This window comes from Tachysurus vachellii, chromosome 15 (assembly GCF_030014155.1).
Source record: "Tachysurus vachellii isolate PV-2020 chromosome 15, HZAU_Pvac_v1, whole genome shotgun sequence".
NCBI lineage: Eukaryota > Metazoa > Chordata > Actinopteri > Siluriformes > Bagridae > Tachysurus > Tachysurus vachellii.
Window position 1 is genome coordinate 2199732 of NC_083474.1, and position 18905 is coordinate 2218636.

Here is an 18905-nt window from a genome sequence, read left to right on the forward strand (position 1 = left end):
TAATCATGTTTAAATCATGTGCCATGTTTTCATGACCAAACTAAAAATCAGTATATTTACAAATGTTTCGCTGATTTGCTTCGTACCCGTGTTTGTTAGTTTAAATGACCTAGCGCATTCACAACACAACTGATTAGCCAAACCCATGAACTTCCATAAAAGGCAAAGCTTACAGAAAGCTGAAAGTAGTGACTAAATGGTGTAAGGGTTCTGTTCTATATTACGTTACAATTTGAATACAACCAACATCAGTAATTCTCCATATATGTAAATTTAGAGTGCAGAAAAACAGCAGATTATGAACAAAACAGATCATGAAAAGCACACAACACGTATAAACGTTCTTGCAAATGAATCAGGGTAGAATTTGTATCCAGTTTGACAAATGAGGCCTCAGATAAACACTTTACGTGGTGCATTAGATCCACCCCCACCCCCTCTTTTTGTTCAGGAATGGTTTACTCCAAGACAGACTTATAAACTCGTTTGTGAATGTGGATCTAATTTGTTATAATCTCGGTCAGAAATCTTTCCTAGCTAGTTCCAGATGTTTAGACTTTACTGGTGCCGAGCCGATAAAGTCGAGGCCACGTGTGGATGAACACACTGTACAGACTCACACTTAAGAATAAAGAATTTCAGCACTGTAGCTTGTATTTTTATGTCTGATTTTTTTTTTATTACATGATACATCCTCATATAAGTATAATAACCAAACGAAACTTCAGAAAAACAAAAAATTACTAACAAAATATACAGTAAAGAAGAAATCATATATTTTTACCTGATTCAGGCAGATTTTCATAAAATCTTCATTTTCATCCAGTCTGCTCTGACAGTTACCATAACTTTTTTTTTTGTAAACTATTTTTTATATTGTACATCCAGCATTTAAGACATTTTGCACAAAACAAACAAACAAAATCTAGGTTAAAATTTTACTTTATGAATTTTGCATTTTACTTGTTAACATTGTACTTCATTGATACGATAAAAATGCTGCTAAAATGTTCTATTTATGATCAATTTTGCATTTTATTACTGATTTCCAAACTTGGATCAAAAAACATATCACAAAATTTGAATTAATTCTCTACCCGCTCATTTTCTGAGAAAATTAAGCTTAAGTATATTGTAGACAAAAGCCTCATTCTCTGTTTTGTAAATGTAAGCAGCAAACCTACTTGTTAAATTGTTCAATTTCAAGTTGGAAATCCTGTATATTAGGTAATTAACAAAATATACAGGTAAATATTAGGTAAATATTTCAGTAATCAACCAAAAAATAATTTCCACTTGCGTCAGATGTACTCAATAAAGCATATTTAGTTTCCAAAGTCATTTCTTGACCTTGTTGGCATAAGAAGTATGAGACTAACATAGCTGACAAGTTATGGTTTCATTTAGCATCATGCTAACTGCCTGTAGAAATCATTAAAACTACAGAATAAATACATAGTTAAAGTTAAATATACATAAATATCAGTCAGCATCCAGATAAATTTTGGTACACAGTTAGCACAATGCAAATAGAATTGCATTATTAGCCTTGTAGCTTAAAAAATGTCAAACTAAAGAAGCTACATGTGGAAGTAAACCGTGTCTTGTGGAAGTAATTGCTTTTGAGTCAGTGGAATGGAAAAGGAAAATTAGTTTCATTGGCAAAACTTTCCTTTAAAAGTAAAAGCAGTATTTGACTAACACCTTAAAGAAAATGCTGCTGGAAAGGCAACCTGAAGACAGTATTGCTATTGTTTTGTTTGTTTTAAAAGGTAAGCATGTTATTAACAAACAAAGAAAAACAAAGAAAAGAAATAAATATTCACAATATAATAAAGCATGAAAGAAATATTACACAATTTACAAATTATTTGTGTAAAAGTAAAAAAAGGTGGAAACCTTTTCCAGGTGAAAATCCAGGTGTTAGGTGGAAACCTCGTATGTCCAAATTTTGTCAATTTCATATATTTTCACATATCGATACTATTGGTCAGTCCCCACGTGGGTCTGTTATTTTTACAAGTTATTAACCAATCTAAAGTCTTGAAAATGGCTTGAGCGCAAATCTCATAACTCCATTGGACACTTCAACTGTCCACCTCTTCCTCACTCCGCGGGAGAGCTTCGTGGCATATTTCTCCTCAAGAAGAGTCGCAACGAATCAACACGTCTTCTGAGGTAAATGTCTTCAAAACACTGGGCTCAAAGAAAAAAAAATCTTGACCCCTGCTAGTTCTGGTGCCCGTCTGAGGACAGGAATTTAGCGCAAGACAATCCACTGCAACGCGGACTAAACCCTGTGCACTGCAGATAAGGAATTTCCTAGAATTTCCTGGAATTTTTCCTTAATTTCCTGAAAAATAGCGGTTTTGGAGATACGAGGATTCCACCCGACAGCGATGGTATGCTAGTTAGCTAAAACTAAAAAAAGGTAAAAAAAAAAAAAATTAAAAAATGGCACTCTCAAGTGGCACAACAGAAAATCATTTTCCTTATTCTCAGGTGATCTAGAGTTCAAATTCTGACAATGCCTTACAGCTGATCTTTACCACAGAAAAATTCTCCTCATCCTTTGCTAACATTAGCTAGCTGTATTTGCAGTTCGTGTTGTTTCAGCATTAAATGCGATGTAAAGTGAGGTGCTAGTCCGAGTGAGACGCTCCAGATGCGGTTAGCTTGAGAGTCTTTCAGACTAGATTCTCTGATTAGCAATTTCCGCTCACTTCGATTGCATCTTATTTGCCACATGAGCTCTACTTATGGTAATTATTTAAGTCATTTCCTTAATTTCGAATAGAGCAACACCACCTTATGAACTGCTAACTACAAAACTAGTGCAGCACTCATGAAAAAGCCGTCCGCAAATAAAACAGGCTAGCACAAATTTGTACAAGTGAACACTAACAAAGGCACAGGATTTAGCAAAGATAATTAAACACAGCTTTAGAAAGTCTTTCTAAACTCACTTTTCCTCATAAATTATAATCATGAATACTTCTGACAAAAATTATATCCCTTATTCCTTTCAGAATTCCCAAGTTAGCCTTAGGGTTTGCCAAATTTGGAAACCCAATTAGCCATTATGTGCCATTTGGTTTATAACAACCCATTTTAAACTTTTACAAAATGTGGAACAATACAAAAAATATTTGCTTCAATTTCTCTAATGTATAATTTAAACATATATTTTTTTACATTTCTTTTGGACCAACAGGAGCAGTTATTTCAAATATATTCTGCAGAGACTTGATCTTTAAAAAACAACTGACAATCTAATCTAAAATAAACAGTATTTTAATTTTTGCGAAGGTGTCTTCACTGGTTGGAGAAAAAAAAAAGAAGAATCCTGTGCTTGTGATTTTAAAAATTTCGCAAATCGGAAATTACACGGAAAAAATATGGACAGTAAAAAAAAAAAAACCTCAGAGACTGATTTTTCCATTCCCACTATTGCAAAATAGAGTAACAAAAACAAAAAATCGTTATGGCATTTTTCATCACATTGGACTTCATTTATTAATCTGAACAAATTTATTGTTCACATGAGAAATGTGGTGCTTGCAAATGAAAATTCAGTTCATTTGCTTTCATGTCCTACAAGAACACCTAAGATTGTGTACATTTACTTATTACTCATGTGAAACATTGACGTAAATGACTGCCGCCATATCGTACAAATGTTGACATGCATACTTATAAGATTAAGTATTTAAATGTTTATTTAATTTGTTTAAAATGTTAATGCTTAATTATTTTTATAATTATATTTGTTTTACAGAGTTTTGTATACGTGGCTAAATGTCAACCAGCCCTGCCCATAATTGCGTTTCTCAGTATTTGTATGCAAGAATGAAAGCAACTGTAAACATTCATTCATTCATTCATTCATCTTCTACCGCTTATCCGAACTACCTCGGGTCACGGGGAGCCTGTGCCTATCTCAGGTGTCATTGGGCATCAAGGCAGGATACACCCTGGACGGAGTGCCAACCCATCGCAGGGCACACACACACTCATTCACTCACGCAATCACACACTAGGGACAATTTTCCAGAGATGCCAATCAACCTACCATGCATGTCTTTGGACCGGGGGAGGAAACCGGAGTACCCGGAGGAAACCCCCGAGGCACGGGGAGAACATGCAAACTCCACACACACAAGGTGGAGGCGGGAATCGAACCCCGACCCTGGAGGTGTGAGCCGTGCCCCCCCAACTGTAAACAAAATTCTGTTAATCTGGTGTGAATTTTTAGTTCAGATGGAAAAATGAAAATATTGAGAAGATTGAGAAATGAGGTCCAATGTATATATTGTTCATAATTATTACAAACATAACAGATATTAAATTACATTTAAAGAGAGAAACAGAACAGGACTCTGTGGTTTTGAGTATAAATTATTCATTATTAAAAGTAAATTAGTTCTATGGAAGTGACATTCGTACCATTGTTAGGATTTTGTCCCCCAAAAAATCTACACAAATTCAGCTGCATGTATAGACCTCACCTCAAAAAAGGACAAAAATAAAAAACACTGAAGTGCTTTACCCGTATTTCCCATCTCTTTTTTCCTTGTATACCATTTTTTGGGATTTCAATAAAAAAATTAATTTACTGTTAGCATCCATACAGAATTAGGGCAAGTTCACATTAGCTCAATAATAATAATAATAAGTCGCCAAAACGTAGTTTTGAGTTTGTATTCCCCCTAGCTAACAAATTAGCCACAGTTTTAAGACCCAAGAGGATCAATCAAAGCTAATCAAATGTAAAAGAACCAACAACTGATCAGTTTTGCATAAACAGCATTTAACATTCATTTGTCATTTTTTTTCCTGACCACCACATTTAAGACCTTTAACAGAAATCTTCAAAACATTGAGAGGTAATTAACACATGCAGCAGCACAGGCTAAGGCACATTTAGCATTATTCACTGTTTACTGGTAGGTTGGGGTTCGTTTGTCTTTATGGATTTTTGTTTTGCTTTAGTTAAGTTTGCTTCACCTTTAACATCCCTACTGCCTTTAGGTAATTCACGCACGTTAGCTTTTCGTGCCTCAGTATGTGTGTTTTTTTTCGCCGTATTTATGGTCTTTTTATTAGCCATTTTAGCAGCGAGAACAGGGAACTGTTTTTTGTACAAAGCCATGGTGTACTGCAGCTCGGGAGTGATGAGCCTCTGACAAAGTTGGCGCGTGTTGTTGTCCAGGTCTGGGCGGAGGTTATATCCCTGGATAACTGCTATGCCATACTGAAATGGCTTCAATGACAAATCATGTACGTGAGCTGGATCCACAGCTTTGCCCCCTAAAAGGCAGGTTTGCTCCAGTACTGCCCTTCTAGCTCTGAGAAGCTCCACTTCCTCTTGGAGCTTAGCACGACCTATCAATGTATCTATTCGCCTCCAGAAGCTAGCGTTAAAGTGTTGGTACAGTCTCCAGTCCAAAGAACTCCACTTCTTCACCTGTTCTGTCATTTCTGCACTCAGGGATTTGCGCGATATATTGCTTCGGCTGTTCAATCGGAACGACGTCACGTCCTCCAATGTCCAGCAGAGGGCGTGTCTAAGCAACACCATAGACTCATCAAAGTACTCCGAAATGAGGATCAGGTGGAATTCACTCTCCACAGAGGCAATCACAGCTGTGGCTTGTTGGTCCAGTTCCACTTCGTTCTGTGGTGCAGAGTTGTTGAAGCCGAAGTCGAAGGTCAGGATGTTACGAGCGTAATGATTACTAGGTGCAGCAGCGCTGTAAGAATGACCATTGTCATGTAGAAAGTCCTCAAGGGTCTTGAATTTGTGGAAAGCTGGGATTGATTTGTAGTATGTAAACAGGGACTCCATCATGGACACGGGATTGCGCAGGATGGAGAAGTAAAATGTGTCCAAGGGCATGACCTTTCTCACCTGAAAGACAGATATTTATACATTTAATATATATTACAAATCATTCATCACTACTGTCAGTCCAAAACATTTTGATGAAAAATATTTGATGAATCTGATGAAATATAAAGATGGTGGTTATGCCTGGGTCCTTCTTGAGCATAATGGAGACAGATTTGTCTCTCGTGTGTTTCCCGACAATCAAAAAAAAGGAATACTTGAAATGTATAAATCTAATGCCCAGGCATTAGTGGTACTAATTTGGCACATACAAGCACATTCCTGTGCAACACCAAATATCTAATCTGGTAACATTCCTAGAGGAAACCTGACCTTGTCAGCTGCACATGATCTCTAAACTACAATATTTTACCTTTAGATTATGTCCACTGGTTGCAGATTAATGTAATATATTGTTGGACACAAAATTGTGTTATGACATTTTTCTTTTATGTTATGTTTAATTTACTTCGTGTATTTTTCAATAGATACATGGTTCTATGTTTAAGTACACTATAATAGATAGCTAGCTAGCTAGCTAGCTGTAATGCTAACTAGCTAACACAAAAGTTGCATCACAAACATCTGCCAACTAGCTAGCTTGGTAATCTGTTTAATTTCACAGTCTGAGCTCAGACTCAAAACTTCTGGTATATGTTTTTTCTCCTTTCTGACCTCGGGCCCTCGGAAGCGCATGTGGTTGCACATGATGTGGAACTTTGTCACTCTGTGAGACTTTATGCCCTCGACGAAGTGCGACATGAAGAAGTTTGGGTAGTAGAGTTGGCTGTGCATGTTCACCGGCAGTGCAAATGTCAGGTTGTGGGTGTCACCATAGCGATACAGGATGTTGAGGATGGTGCTGCTGGCCGTCTTGTGCGTTTTCAGAAAGACGACATGGTTCTTCGGGTGACACGTACCATTTTGGACACTGGCTAAAAAGCTAGACGTTTGTTTAGCGTCATGATTCTGACCAGATAGTGGAGCTTCATGAAATCCTTTCTTCAAAAGTGCCTGTTTTAGGACTTCCTGCTCAACCACCAATTCGCTTTTGGGGTCATGTTCTATACCCACTTTGATCACTAGCTTTGGGTTTAAGATCTTCCCAGATGTGGTAGTGAGACTTCGAGCAGGTTCTGTAAGCTTATTCAGTCCCTCTTCTTTTCCACCATTCCACTGGAAATGGCGTAAGGCTGCTTTGTTTACATTAAAGTTCTCCATGATAAACTGAGCATCTTGCTGTTCATTTTGAAGAGGATTGATCACCTTGTGGTCAGATGGTTTGGTCTTGTTGCTGAGAGAAAAGAAAGATTCTTTAAAAAGAAAGGAGAAATGCAAAGAGTCTATACAAATTCAATCAAATCTACAGTTGCTTCCATAAGTATAGACCCCGAATCTTGTTGGTGCTGAGTCAAATCGTATTAGTTCTGAATCACCAAATTATACCCTGTATGGGACTGTGAAGACCCATTTTCATTAGCAGACTGCTACACCCAGTGTGAGCGCTACCACAGGTCACTCATACCAGTGACTGTCAAACTTTAAAACTGCATTAAAGTGATGTTATTGTGCAATACTTAACTTTTTTGAATATTGTATTATATTAAACTTTTATTTCTACCTATTATAAGTCTTTAATGCCTGCACTTTGTGCCTGAACTCTCTGTGAGCTGCAGCGATAAGTGACTTTCCCCACTGTGGGATCAATAAAGTTTATACTGTACATCTTATCTTTCTTACTTTATCAATCAAATCATACTGCTTCTGAATCGAATCATATTGGTGCTGAATCAAATCATTTTGGTGCTGAATCGAATCGTATATGCATCAAATTATATTTCTTTGACTTGAATCCTTTCGGTGCTGAATCAAATCAAACTAATTCAAATTGCATTGCTGCTGAATCAAACTGGATCATTTTCATATTAGGTCATGTCAACAAACAGCATCATAAAGACGCTAATAAATCAAGATCAAAGATCACTACCTGATTAAAGAAGGGAGGTTGAAACGTTCAAGGTATAAATACTTATGCAGGCATTAATAACAATCATTACAGCCAAAAGTGATTATTAATGACTAAAGCAAGTCTGGTTAGTATTAGATTTATAATTAAAATGATTAAACAGTAGATTTAATTATACAGAATGTGTTAAATGGTTTGTTTTATTATTAACTCACCGAGACTGAAGAACTGCACTCAGTAACTGTAGCACCACACACAGGATGGTCAGAAACATCAAAACATGCCATATTAAACGCAGGTGACTGCAAAACACTGCCCGTACACACCTACAACACACACACACACAGAGTCTGTAATTAAGAAGACAAGAACAATTCAAGTACTGTATTATCATATCCATTAGGAAAAATTTCCAAAGAAAAAATGTATTGTTTATTGTTATAAAAAGAAAAAAGAAAGAAAGAAAGAATCAAAGAAAGAAAGAGAGAGAGAAAGAAGAAAGTATTAGGGACGAGCGAGTACAGCATTATCTGAATCTGTATCTGTTAACAATATGAATTATCTGTATCTGTATCTGTACTCTGAGTGGGTGGGGCCTAACACGGACATAGGCGGGGCTTGTCTTGAAATGGGCGGGGCTTTAACGGTATGTTATTTTAAGCATGCAATTGATATGGGTTGATCAGAAATTGTTATATTTATTGCTGATTAGAAAAATATTTACAGGACAGCATCAGGATTGAGCTTCAGATCAATGGTTTCGATCACGATAGCAAACGAACTATATTACAGAACAAGTTTTGCAACAATGAAAACAAAACAATGCAGTGCAATTATGAAGTAAAATGTAATGAACAACATAACTTTCTTTTTTAACTTTTAATTTTTTTATGATCAGTGTGATTTTTTTTATTTTTTTGGTTCTTTTTTTATTTCCACACCAGGTGTGTGTGTGTGTGTAGCTTAATAATTAATTTGTAATATTTATAACACTAGCTTACTACCTTTATGTTTTTATCAAATACAGCAAAAACTTGTCAGACACTCAGTGTCTGGTTACTGGTTAGAGACAGCTGAAGGTTTAAAAAAGAAAAAAAATCTCCGACAGGCAGAGACGCAATGCGAGTCGCATTCTACCAAGCAAGCACCACGTCTGAACAAACCCACGTTTACCAGAACTCTACTGGTTAGTAAGTACGTATTATTAACGTTACAACCCGAAGTAAAAAGCTGAAGAAACCCTAAACGTTAACGGAAAAGACCCGCGAACCCGAGTGACTGAGGGAGAGACAGAGAGCTGTTCTGTGTGTGACTGCGAGTGAGCAGAGCGAGACACAGCAACACAATACATCTGTATGTGTGTAGGGGAGGGGCGCTGTGACTAGCCTATCACTGTAGGGGAGGGGCGCTGTGACTAGCCTATCACTGTAGGGGAGGGGCGCTGTGACTAGCCTATCACTGTAGGGGAGGGGCGCTGTGACTAGCCTATCACTGTAGGGGAGGGGCGCTGTGACTAGCCTATCACAGAATGCTGACACAATCAGATACCCAATGATGATTTTCATTCAATCCGAGCACAGATATTGACTCGTATTACTCGTATAATACTCGTACTCAGCAGAAGTGCTTTATCCGTACCGGATACTCGTTTCAGCCGAGTATCCGGCTCATCTCTAGAAAGTATAGAATTAAAAATCAAGATGACAAAACAAAACATGAAGAAAGTCTTTTAATATAAAAAAATTAATGAAATAATAAATGAAAGACTAGAGAAAGGAAAAAAAGGAAGAAGAAAAAAACAAAAAGAAAAAGAAAGAACAAAGAATGGCAAATGAATAATGAAAAGGTGGGGGGTGCAGACGAGCGGAAAAAGTGAAAGAAAAATGCTAAAATAGATGTATTACAAAAACAAAAACAAAGAAAAGAAATGTTAAATAAAAATATACAAATAAAAAACGATCAAAGGAGACAACAAAAGAAAGAAAGAAAGAAAGAAAGAAAGAAAGAAAGAAAAGAGCTAGAAAAAGGGAGAGAGAGAGAGAGAGATCACTTGTATATATTTTGAGCATGATTACATCACACTCACACTCACACTCACACACACACACTCACACACACTCACACACACTCACACACACTCACACACACACTCACACACACACTCACACACACACTCACACACACACACACACTCACACACACTCACACACACTCACACACACACACTCACACACACTCACACACACTCACACACACACACTCACACACACACACTCACACACACTCACACACACACACACACACACTCACACACACACACACACACACACACACACACACACACACACACACACACACACACACACACACACACACACACACACACACACACACACACACACACAGCTGGTTTTAGACACTCTGCCTGTCTCACTGGTGAAGGTTTCAAATATTTCAAATCTACTACAAATAAACTTCTAAGCCACAGAAATCTTAAGCATGTGGAACAGTTATCGAGATCCTCCTCATACAGCCTGCACTCTCTACATGCTCAGTACGTGACAAAAACAAACAAAGGGTACGGTTGAAATGATGGAAGAATAAAAAATAAAAATAAAATAAATCAAGTGAATCTTTCCATTAGATGTGTTAAAACCCATTTTCTTTCGGTATGTAATACTAATTCTCAGATAATCCTCTGAGAAAATAAAGGCAGTGAATAAAGACGACTGACTCGTACTGCATTTGGAGTTGAATCGAATTGTATTGGTGCTAAATTGAACTGGTAGTGAATCAAATCATATTTGTGCTGAATCAAATTGCATTGGTACTAATTCAAACCATATTTGTGCCAAGACAAAATATATTGCTGTGGAACGGAATCATAAGGAAGTTAAACTGAGTCACATTGGTGCAGAATCTAAATGAATCGGTATTGAATAATGTGTGTGCCAATTCGACTCATACTGCTGTGGAACTGAATCATATTGAAATTGAATTGAGTCATATTGGTGCTGAATTGTATTGCAGTGCTAATGAATCGAATCATATTCATGCAAGTTTGAATCATATTAGTGCTGAATTGAATTTCAGATTGTTAATGAATCGAAGTATAACGAACTGATATACAAACAAACAAAAAGCTTTTTTGTTACAGCCTCTACATACAGTAGGACACTTCTCTAGTGTTGTAAAAGCTGAAAGTGAAATCCTCTCTAACAGGCATCTGAATACAAGGCTACAACCAAACAACTTCTCCAGCTCCGTGAGGAACGTCAGATGGACTTCATCAGAGTTTCTGCATTTGTTCCAGAGATTAGAAACAGAAAGGAAACTTAAAACCATGCAAGGAATACAACACATGGCTGACTTTGTGTTATCATTTACACAACAGTACCTATAAACAACTGTCAGTGACTGTAACGAGACAAAAAACACAAGGCTTGGCATACTACAGAGAACCTTCTGGCGTGAACGTGGTGGAAAACGTATCACTGACAGCTTCGTTCGTTAAACAAATGTGTTGCAGAAATGACGAAGCAGAAAGTTGATTTACGTTAACGTTTATGGTTTTTGGGATTTATTGTATTTGAGCAGTGCTGGTAGATCTATGGGTGTGAGGTACAGTGTGAGGAGTGAAAACAGCTTTGAGGTAAGAGGGAGCTGGTCCATTTTTGGCTTTGTAGGCAAGCATCAGTGTTTTGAATCTGATGTGTGCAGCTACCGGAAAGCCAGCAGAGGAGCACAGCAGTGGGGTGGGGTGGAGAACTTAGGCAGGTGGAAAAAATGTCTTGCATCTCACTAAAGTGCTAAAGGTTCTGGTTTGTTGATCGGAGGTTCGGTGTTCAAGCCCCAGCACTGCCAAGCTGCCACTGTTGAGCCCTCAACCCTCCCTGCTCCCGTAGCACGGTATCATAGCTGCCCCGACCCCAACCTCCTAAGTTGGGATATGCGAAGAAAAGTATTCCTCTGTGCTGTAATGTATATTTGGCTGTATATCAAGCCCCCCATGCCCCCAATTCATTAATTTAAGAACGCTCCAGTTCCACGCTACCATTTTCAGTTGTTTTCAAAAAGTTTATCATCCACGCTGAAACATCTGATAAACCCTTACGCCCGTGTACTGCACATATGCAAAACTTAATACGCTTAATTAATTTCCACCTGCCGTTTATTTACTTTCCGGCTCTTTGAAATGTTGCGGGCATGTCGAGGAAAGGGGCAGAAAGAGGTGCAAACAGTGCAGGACAAGACAAACACAAACCGGATACCGCTCTCCATACCGCTGGGGCTCGTACACGCCACAACCACCACACAAAACTCCAACAATTACAACACGTACACATGGAACATCTGCTGTACAAGTACAAGAATAAACCTTGAAATTGACTTTGTGAAAAAGGCCAAGCAGAAGTTGTTCATCAACTAAAAAAGTTCAAACTGCTACATACACAGATGACGCAGTTTTACTCAGCTGTTATTGAGTCGGTTCTGTGCTCTTCTATAACTGTTTGGTTTCTCAAGTACTATGTAAATATGTAAATCCTTACTATTTAATATGTTTACTGTTCTCATGCTAGGTATGTATACATGTATGTATGTGTGTACCAAGAGCTCTTTAAAAACCACAACAAGTTCCTTGTGTGTCTGCTCACACCTGAACAATAAAGCTGCTTCTGATATAAAAATGAGGGCATTAAAACAAACGATGAACAATTCAACTATTCTCCAAGCTCAATGCCTTTCGACCAATCAGAATCCAGAATTCTACAGCGCTGCGAGACAACCTAAAAACAAATGATGTGCATGATGATTTGTCTGTTAACAATGAGTACAGATGATGCGTCATGTACAATAAATGTCTTTAAGTCTAAATCAAATCAAAATCAACGCTAAACTTATAGAGGACCTGATCTGCTAAAACAAAGAAAATCTGTAGTGTACTAAATACTAAATAATGTAGCCCTGGTCTCTGTTATTGGGATTTGCTCTTTCTTTGGAATTGGGAAAGATTGGGATATTTCATTCTCTATTTCTCATACCTGAAATATCAGAGGGAAATATAAAGAGAGATGGAGAGAGAGAGGGAGAGAGTGAGAGGGGGGGTAGAGTGAGAGAGTGAGAGAGAGTGGGGGGGAGAGGGGGGTAGAGGGAGAGAAGAGCGAGGGGGGGTAGAGGGAGAGAGAGTGTGAGAGAGAGTGAGGGGGGTGGGGGGAGAGTGGGGGAGAGAGGGGGTTGAGGGAGAGGGGGGAGAGAGAGAGAGTGAGCGAGGGGGGTGGGTGGGGGGAGAGAGAGAGAGTGAGGGAGAGAGAGAGAGTGAGAGAGGGCGGGTGTGTGGGGGGGAGAGAGGATGGTTGAGGGAGAGGGGGGGTGGGTGGGGGGAGAGAGAGAGTGAGGCAGAGAGAGAGTGAGAGAGGGTGGGTGTGTGGGGGAGAGAGGGGAGTTGAGGGAGAGAGAGTGTGAGAGAGTGGGGGGTGGGGGGAGAGAGTGGGGGAGAGAGGGGGGTTGAGGGAGGGGGGGAGTGAGAGAGAGTGAGCGAGGGGGGTGGGTGGGGGGAAAGAGAGAGTGAGGGAGAGAGAGAGAGTGAGAGAGCGTGAGAGAGGGTGGGTGTGTAGGGGGAGAGAGAGGGGTTGAGGGAGAGAGAGAGAGAGGCAGAGAGAGAGAGAGAGAGAGAGAGAGAGAGAGAGAGAGAGAGAGAGAGAGAGAGAATGAATGAAGATGATTAAAATGATCATCTTCTATTTTCAAACAAATAAATGACCCAAGGAATAATTTTATCATTAATAAAATTAATAGAGACACAAATTAGCGCATTCTCTTCAGGAAAAAAACACACTAATTAGTATCTGGATGTAGGTACTGAAGCTAAGCAAATTTTCAGTACAGATTTCACAGCACCGAAATGAAAAATTAAATAACGCTGGTGAATGCAAGGTTATTAAACCCACTTGTTCCCCACAAACTAAAAATTAAACCAAACAAACAAACATCCCAGACAGATCATTTTGTTGTCTCAGGTTCTCTCTCGGCTACAGATTAAAATCAAATTCCAAATAAAGTATTAAGGTCTAACAGAAGCAAAGCATGGCTCTCCCCACACTCACGGGATATTTCTGTTATAAATAATGCAGGCGTGTGTTTAAGGTTAAGCAGGAGAAAAAAGTCTGAGCTGCTGCCTTCGAGCACATCAAATCAGTCTTAATGAAATGGTGAGTTTTGTTTAAAGATTATTTATTTAAAGTAAAGCAGTGCTGCGAGTAATCTCCTGCTTCAAACTACATCCAGGTGTTCTCCTAAAAGACACAGGAAGTTCTCCGAGAAAACTGCTGCTGGAGAGAAAACGTGTGCTTCATCTGTGGGACTAATCACCAGCTCTGGCCTTGAAAGCAAATGAAATAAATAAATAAATAAATAAATGACCGAGCGACGAATAAAATAACAGAATAATCTCAGGAATATATATATCACAGAAAGAAATAAAATAAAGGAATAAATATCTATTAAATATCTACAATAATAAATGAATAAAGAATGAAAGAATGAAAGAAAGAAAGAAAGAAAGAAAGAAAATGAATTCACTAATTAATAAATGAATAGATGTGAGAAAAATAATTAAAAAAATCCATTAAAAGGCAAAAATATGATTAAATATTGTTAAGAATTTTGTCAAAATTCTCATTTATTTTGCTAGGTTATTTTTTTTTTCACCATTTGCCTTTATTTTGCAAAATTTGAAAACAAAAACCAAGTTATTTCTTTTATTTTATCTTGTTTAATAGTCACTGTTATTATTTTATATATTTTATATTTATTTGTTCACTCAACCTTTTTACTCAGTTACTCGGATCTGAAACAGCCATCAAAGCAAGAACATTTCTTTACAAAAGCAACACACGAGGGATGACCGGCATCATCGTTGTGATTAGTGCAGAAGGGATTAGTCCGTATAAGGAGGAGAAACTTTGGTGAATCAAGCTGGTATTTCCTTGGACTTTGTGCTAAATAGAATTCTGCCAGAGACTGACGTTAACCTCATTAGAAGACTTTCAGAGATTCACAGATTCATCTTCCCTGTGGTGTTAAAATTCAATCAGAGCAGTTAAATATAGACGTGTTTGGGATTCGGTCCCAGAGCTCACTTTTTTTTCCAACCACAATGAATTGGACGTTTCTACTGAATATTTGTTCAATGACCAGCTTCTGAATTCTACATGAAGTTTGATGTCAGAATCCTGTGGTAAGAGAAATAAGAGGTCTGACAGAAGAACTGTGTGTTGGATGAAACTCTGGCGTCTATTAATATCTGTTAGAGAGATGGATAAACATGCAGACGCACTGACGGGAGCACAGACACGCGCGCACAGACACGGGCGCACAGACACACAAGCACAGACACACAAGCACAGACACAGGAGCACGAGCACAAGCACAGACACATGAGCACGAGCACAAGCACAGAAACACGAGAACAGACACACGAGCACAGACACACGAGCACAGACACACGAGCACAGACACACGAGCACAGACACACGAGCACGAGCACAAGCACAGACACACGAGCACAAGCACAGACACACGAGCACAAGCACAGACACACGAGCACAGACACACAAGCACAGACACACAAGCACAGACACACAAGCACAGACACACAAGCACAGACACACGAGCACAGACACACGAGCACAGACACACGAGCACAGACACACGAGCACAAGCACAGACACACGAGCACGAGCACAAGCACAGACACACGAGCACAAGCACAGACACACGAGCACAAGCACAGACACACGAGCACAAGCACAGACACACGAGCACAAGCACAGACACACGAGCACAAGCACAGACACACGAGCACAAGCACAGACACACGAGCACAAGCACAGACACACGAGCACAAGCACAGACACACGAGCACAAGCACAGACACACGAGCACAAGCACAGACACACGAGCACAAGCACAGACACACGAGCACAAGCACAGCACAGACACGCGCACACAGACACGCGCGCACAGACACAAACAAAGAAGGAACAAAAACTTCTTAATAAAGCCTACAGCCACAGAGACATCTGAAGAGAAGAGAGTGTGTCCAATCCCCAAGACACACACACACTCTCTCTCTTCCACACTCACTATCACACACACTCTCACACACTCACACACACTAACCATATAACTTCATTCATTCGACATTCAGTATCTGGCTGTGTTCAAATAACTCTGCCAAGTGAACTAGCCAAGACTTAGCTAACGCCTCGCTCCAAAATAACTCGCCTCACTTCCATGTGCTGAATTTCAGACTGCGATGAAAATGAAAACAGAATGAAATAACAGCACTCACACCTACAACTTAAGTGTTCGCCATTCTGATTCACGTTCTATGAATCACACCAGCTCTGTAACTAATCCTGACTGCTCTGTGTGAAAGAACGCTCTCATTTCAATACGTTATCGATTCCACAGTAACGACTTCGAGAATGTTTTTTATTTTATTTTTTTTTACTTGTCCATCTTGTCCCCCGGCTTAGTGAAAGCAATTCTCTCAGAAAGCAAACAAATGCTGAGCCATGCTTTCATCTGGCCCACAGACCACAGAGGAATGACTGTGATGAACTCAACCCAAGCTGACTGCCAGACCATGAGGAACCACTGCTCCACCCTTACGAGACCATATCTCCACAGCGTCGTTAGATAAAACACAATTAGCTGCATTTGGGCCGTTTTAGCCTCGATTCCATGTAGCTTCTCACAGCAGGACAGCATTTTTAGACCTATACTAATGGTTACTCTAATGTTCGCCTGTCTAAATTCAGCTAAGAGTTACCTGAACTTGTGCATCTGCACTACAGCTAACATATAAAAATATAAGATGTAAACGATATAAATATAATTAAGTATAACGATCATGATCACATCACCTTCTTCTTTGTTCAATACTCAATGATAATAATAATTATTAAGATATGATAATAATTATGATAATCATCATAATTATTATGATAATAGTTACTATTGTTATAACTTATTATTATAATTATGATAATAGTTACTATTGTTATAACTTATTATTATAATTAGTTTGCATTTAGTATTGAATTGTAAATACTACTAATAAATATTATGTGAATCATAATTTAGGTCCTAAAATGATATCTATAAAAAACACCAATAACGTTCATGGAATCAATGTTTTTTACCCTCGTTTTTTTATGCATTTTTAAAACAGTAGCTCTATCAGTTATTGAACAGGTTAAACATGATGTTCGTTCACACATTTCCTGGTGAAAGTCAGTCATTAACATAAAACAATCTCAGTGTTGATCTCGAATACAAGCTAATCTAGCAGCTCTAATAAATAAGTGAATTCTATATTATATATTAATGGAATTAATTAGTATTGTTAAAGCAAGGCATGGCTCGTGGTGAAGGAGTCGGCTGATATGTCAAAGAAAGGTCAAAGTCACTTAATTTTATAATTAGTTACCTAATTAGTAATTTAGCATTCAATTCTAAATAAAAACAACAACAACAACAACAACAACAACAACAATAATAATATGCACATTTAAAGTTTTTTGTGTACAGATTAAACAATTTGAGTCAATGCGAATCATAATTTAGTTCCTAAAATGCTAAACATAAAACACATCAATTCAAATAAAATGTTCCAAAATCAGCCACATTTTATTTGAATTGTGAAAAATGTTGGAAAATCCAAAATTGGAATTCCTAAATATTGCACATTTTCAAATTTAATATAAATTCTTAAAAAAAAAACCCAGCAGGATAAATAAATTAATAATATGCTGTTTTTTAAAACAGTAAAGATTTCAGCTTTATGAGTTGTTGAACAGTTTAAATTTGTTCACACGTTGGAGTCGTCTGATAAAATGTCAAATAAAGGTCAAGGTAAAATTCCCTAAAAAATATAATTAGTAATGACAAATGAAACAATATCATGCTTTAAGTAAGAAATGTTGGTGTTTGGTTAAAAGGTTTAAAAGTGTCTCAAAGTGGTCAATATGAATTCACAACAAGTATAAATTATGTTCATTTCAATCTAAATACAGTTTTACTGAACATACCAAGTGATGTTAAACTGAATGGTTAAATATTTACCCTGTTGTTTAAATATTTCAAAATTACTTTTACTCTAGAAATGATTGCAAAAAGTTTGAAATTCAGGGTTTTAAGTTTTTCAGTTGATGAGGTTTAGCTAACAAAAGAAAACAAACTTTTCTCTTTCTTTTCCATGGAATGTGATGCTGAACTACAGAAACCTTTAATCAAAGCCTTCTTTATGTTCATTTACCAGCTACCAGCTCAGGAGTTAAACAGACAGGGAGAGTAAAGCATCCCGCTGTAATGAACTTGACCCAGAAGACTCACGCGCTCCACGGCGGGATGGATCCCCGGTAAGACGCGTTATTATGCCGGAGCGCGCGCTTCAGACGCGGGAGCATGGTGTCGCTGTGCGTGACGCTGACCGCCTGCTAATGGACGCGGCACCCGCTACCAAGCGCTACCATACACGCCAACCTCTGACTCCTGAAACCCCTCAGCCCAGAGACCCCGCCCACTACCACCTGATTGGACAAAAGAGAGAGAGAGAGAGAGAGAGAGAGAGAGAGAGAGAGAGAGAGAGAGAGAGAGACATACAGAGGGAGAGAGACACACAGAGAGAGAGAGAGAGAGAGAGAGAGATACACACAGAGAGAAAGAGAGAGATACACAGAGAGAGAAAGACAGAGAGAGACACAAAGAGAGAGAGAGAGAGAGAGAGAGAGAGAGACACACAGAGAGAGAGAGAGAGAGAGAAACCAGGTCAAAAAAGGTGGACCTTTCAGATGAACCCCCAAAAAAATCATACATTAGATCTGAATGTACTTAATTCTTAAGTAATTAATATTTATATTTAGTATTTTGTATAGTAATTAGATACCATATATACTGTACCTATAATTTTTACTTCTCTAAGATGATTTCATTACTTAAACCTAAAGTGGGGGGGGGGCACGGTGACTTAGTGGTTAGCAC

At 38.4% G+C, this 18905-nt stretch overlaps 1 protein-coding gene across 2 annotated transcripts; it reads right to left on the reverse strand.

Moving 5' to 3' along the window:
* Positions 1 to 651: 651 nt before the first annotated feature.
* gal3st2 (galactose-3-O-sulfotransferase 2) lies at positions 652 to 18381 on the reverse strand. 2 transcript variants are annotated; one of them, XM_060888231.1, is made up of 4 exons: positions 18258 to 18381; positions 8072 to 8182; positions 6566 to 7184; positions 652 to 5911 (listed from the first exon to the last, which is right to left on the reverse strand). In XM_060888231.1, the coding sequence occupies exons 1-4, from the start codon at positions 18329 to 18331 to the stop codon at positions 4934 to 4936; spliced, it is 1782 nt and encodes a 593-aa protein (XP_060744214.1). In that variant the 5' UTR covers positions 18332 to 18381; the 3' UTR covers positions 652 to 4933. The 2 variants fall into 2 exon arrangements, with proteins under 2 accessions (XP_060744214.1, XP_060744215.1); XM_060888232.1 differs by lacking the exon at positions 18258 to 18381 and adding an exon at positions 8379 to 8391.
* Positions 18382 to 18905: the final 524 nt, after the last annotated feature.

What these genes read in the sequence shown, in the direction of transcription:
- gal3st2 (XM_060888231.1), bottom strand. Translation starts at nt 18,331, where the DNA reads ATGCTCCCGCGTCTGAAGCGCGCGCTCCGGCATAATAACGCGTCTTAC. An exon ending in TCCATCCCGCCGTGGAGCGC is followed by an intron (nt 8,183 to 18,257) that starts GTGAGTCTTCTG and finishes TGTGTGTTGTAG; the next exon opens with GTGTGTACGGGCAGTGTTTT. An exon ending in AGTGCAGTTCTTCAGTCTCG is followed by an intron (nt 7,185 to 8,071) that starts GTGAGTTAATAA and finishes CTTTTCTCTCAG; the next exon opens with CAACAAGACCAAACCATCTG.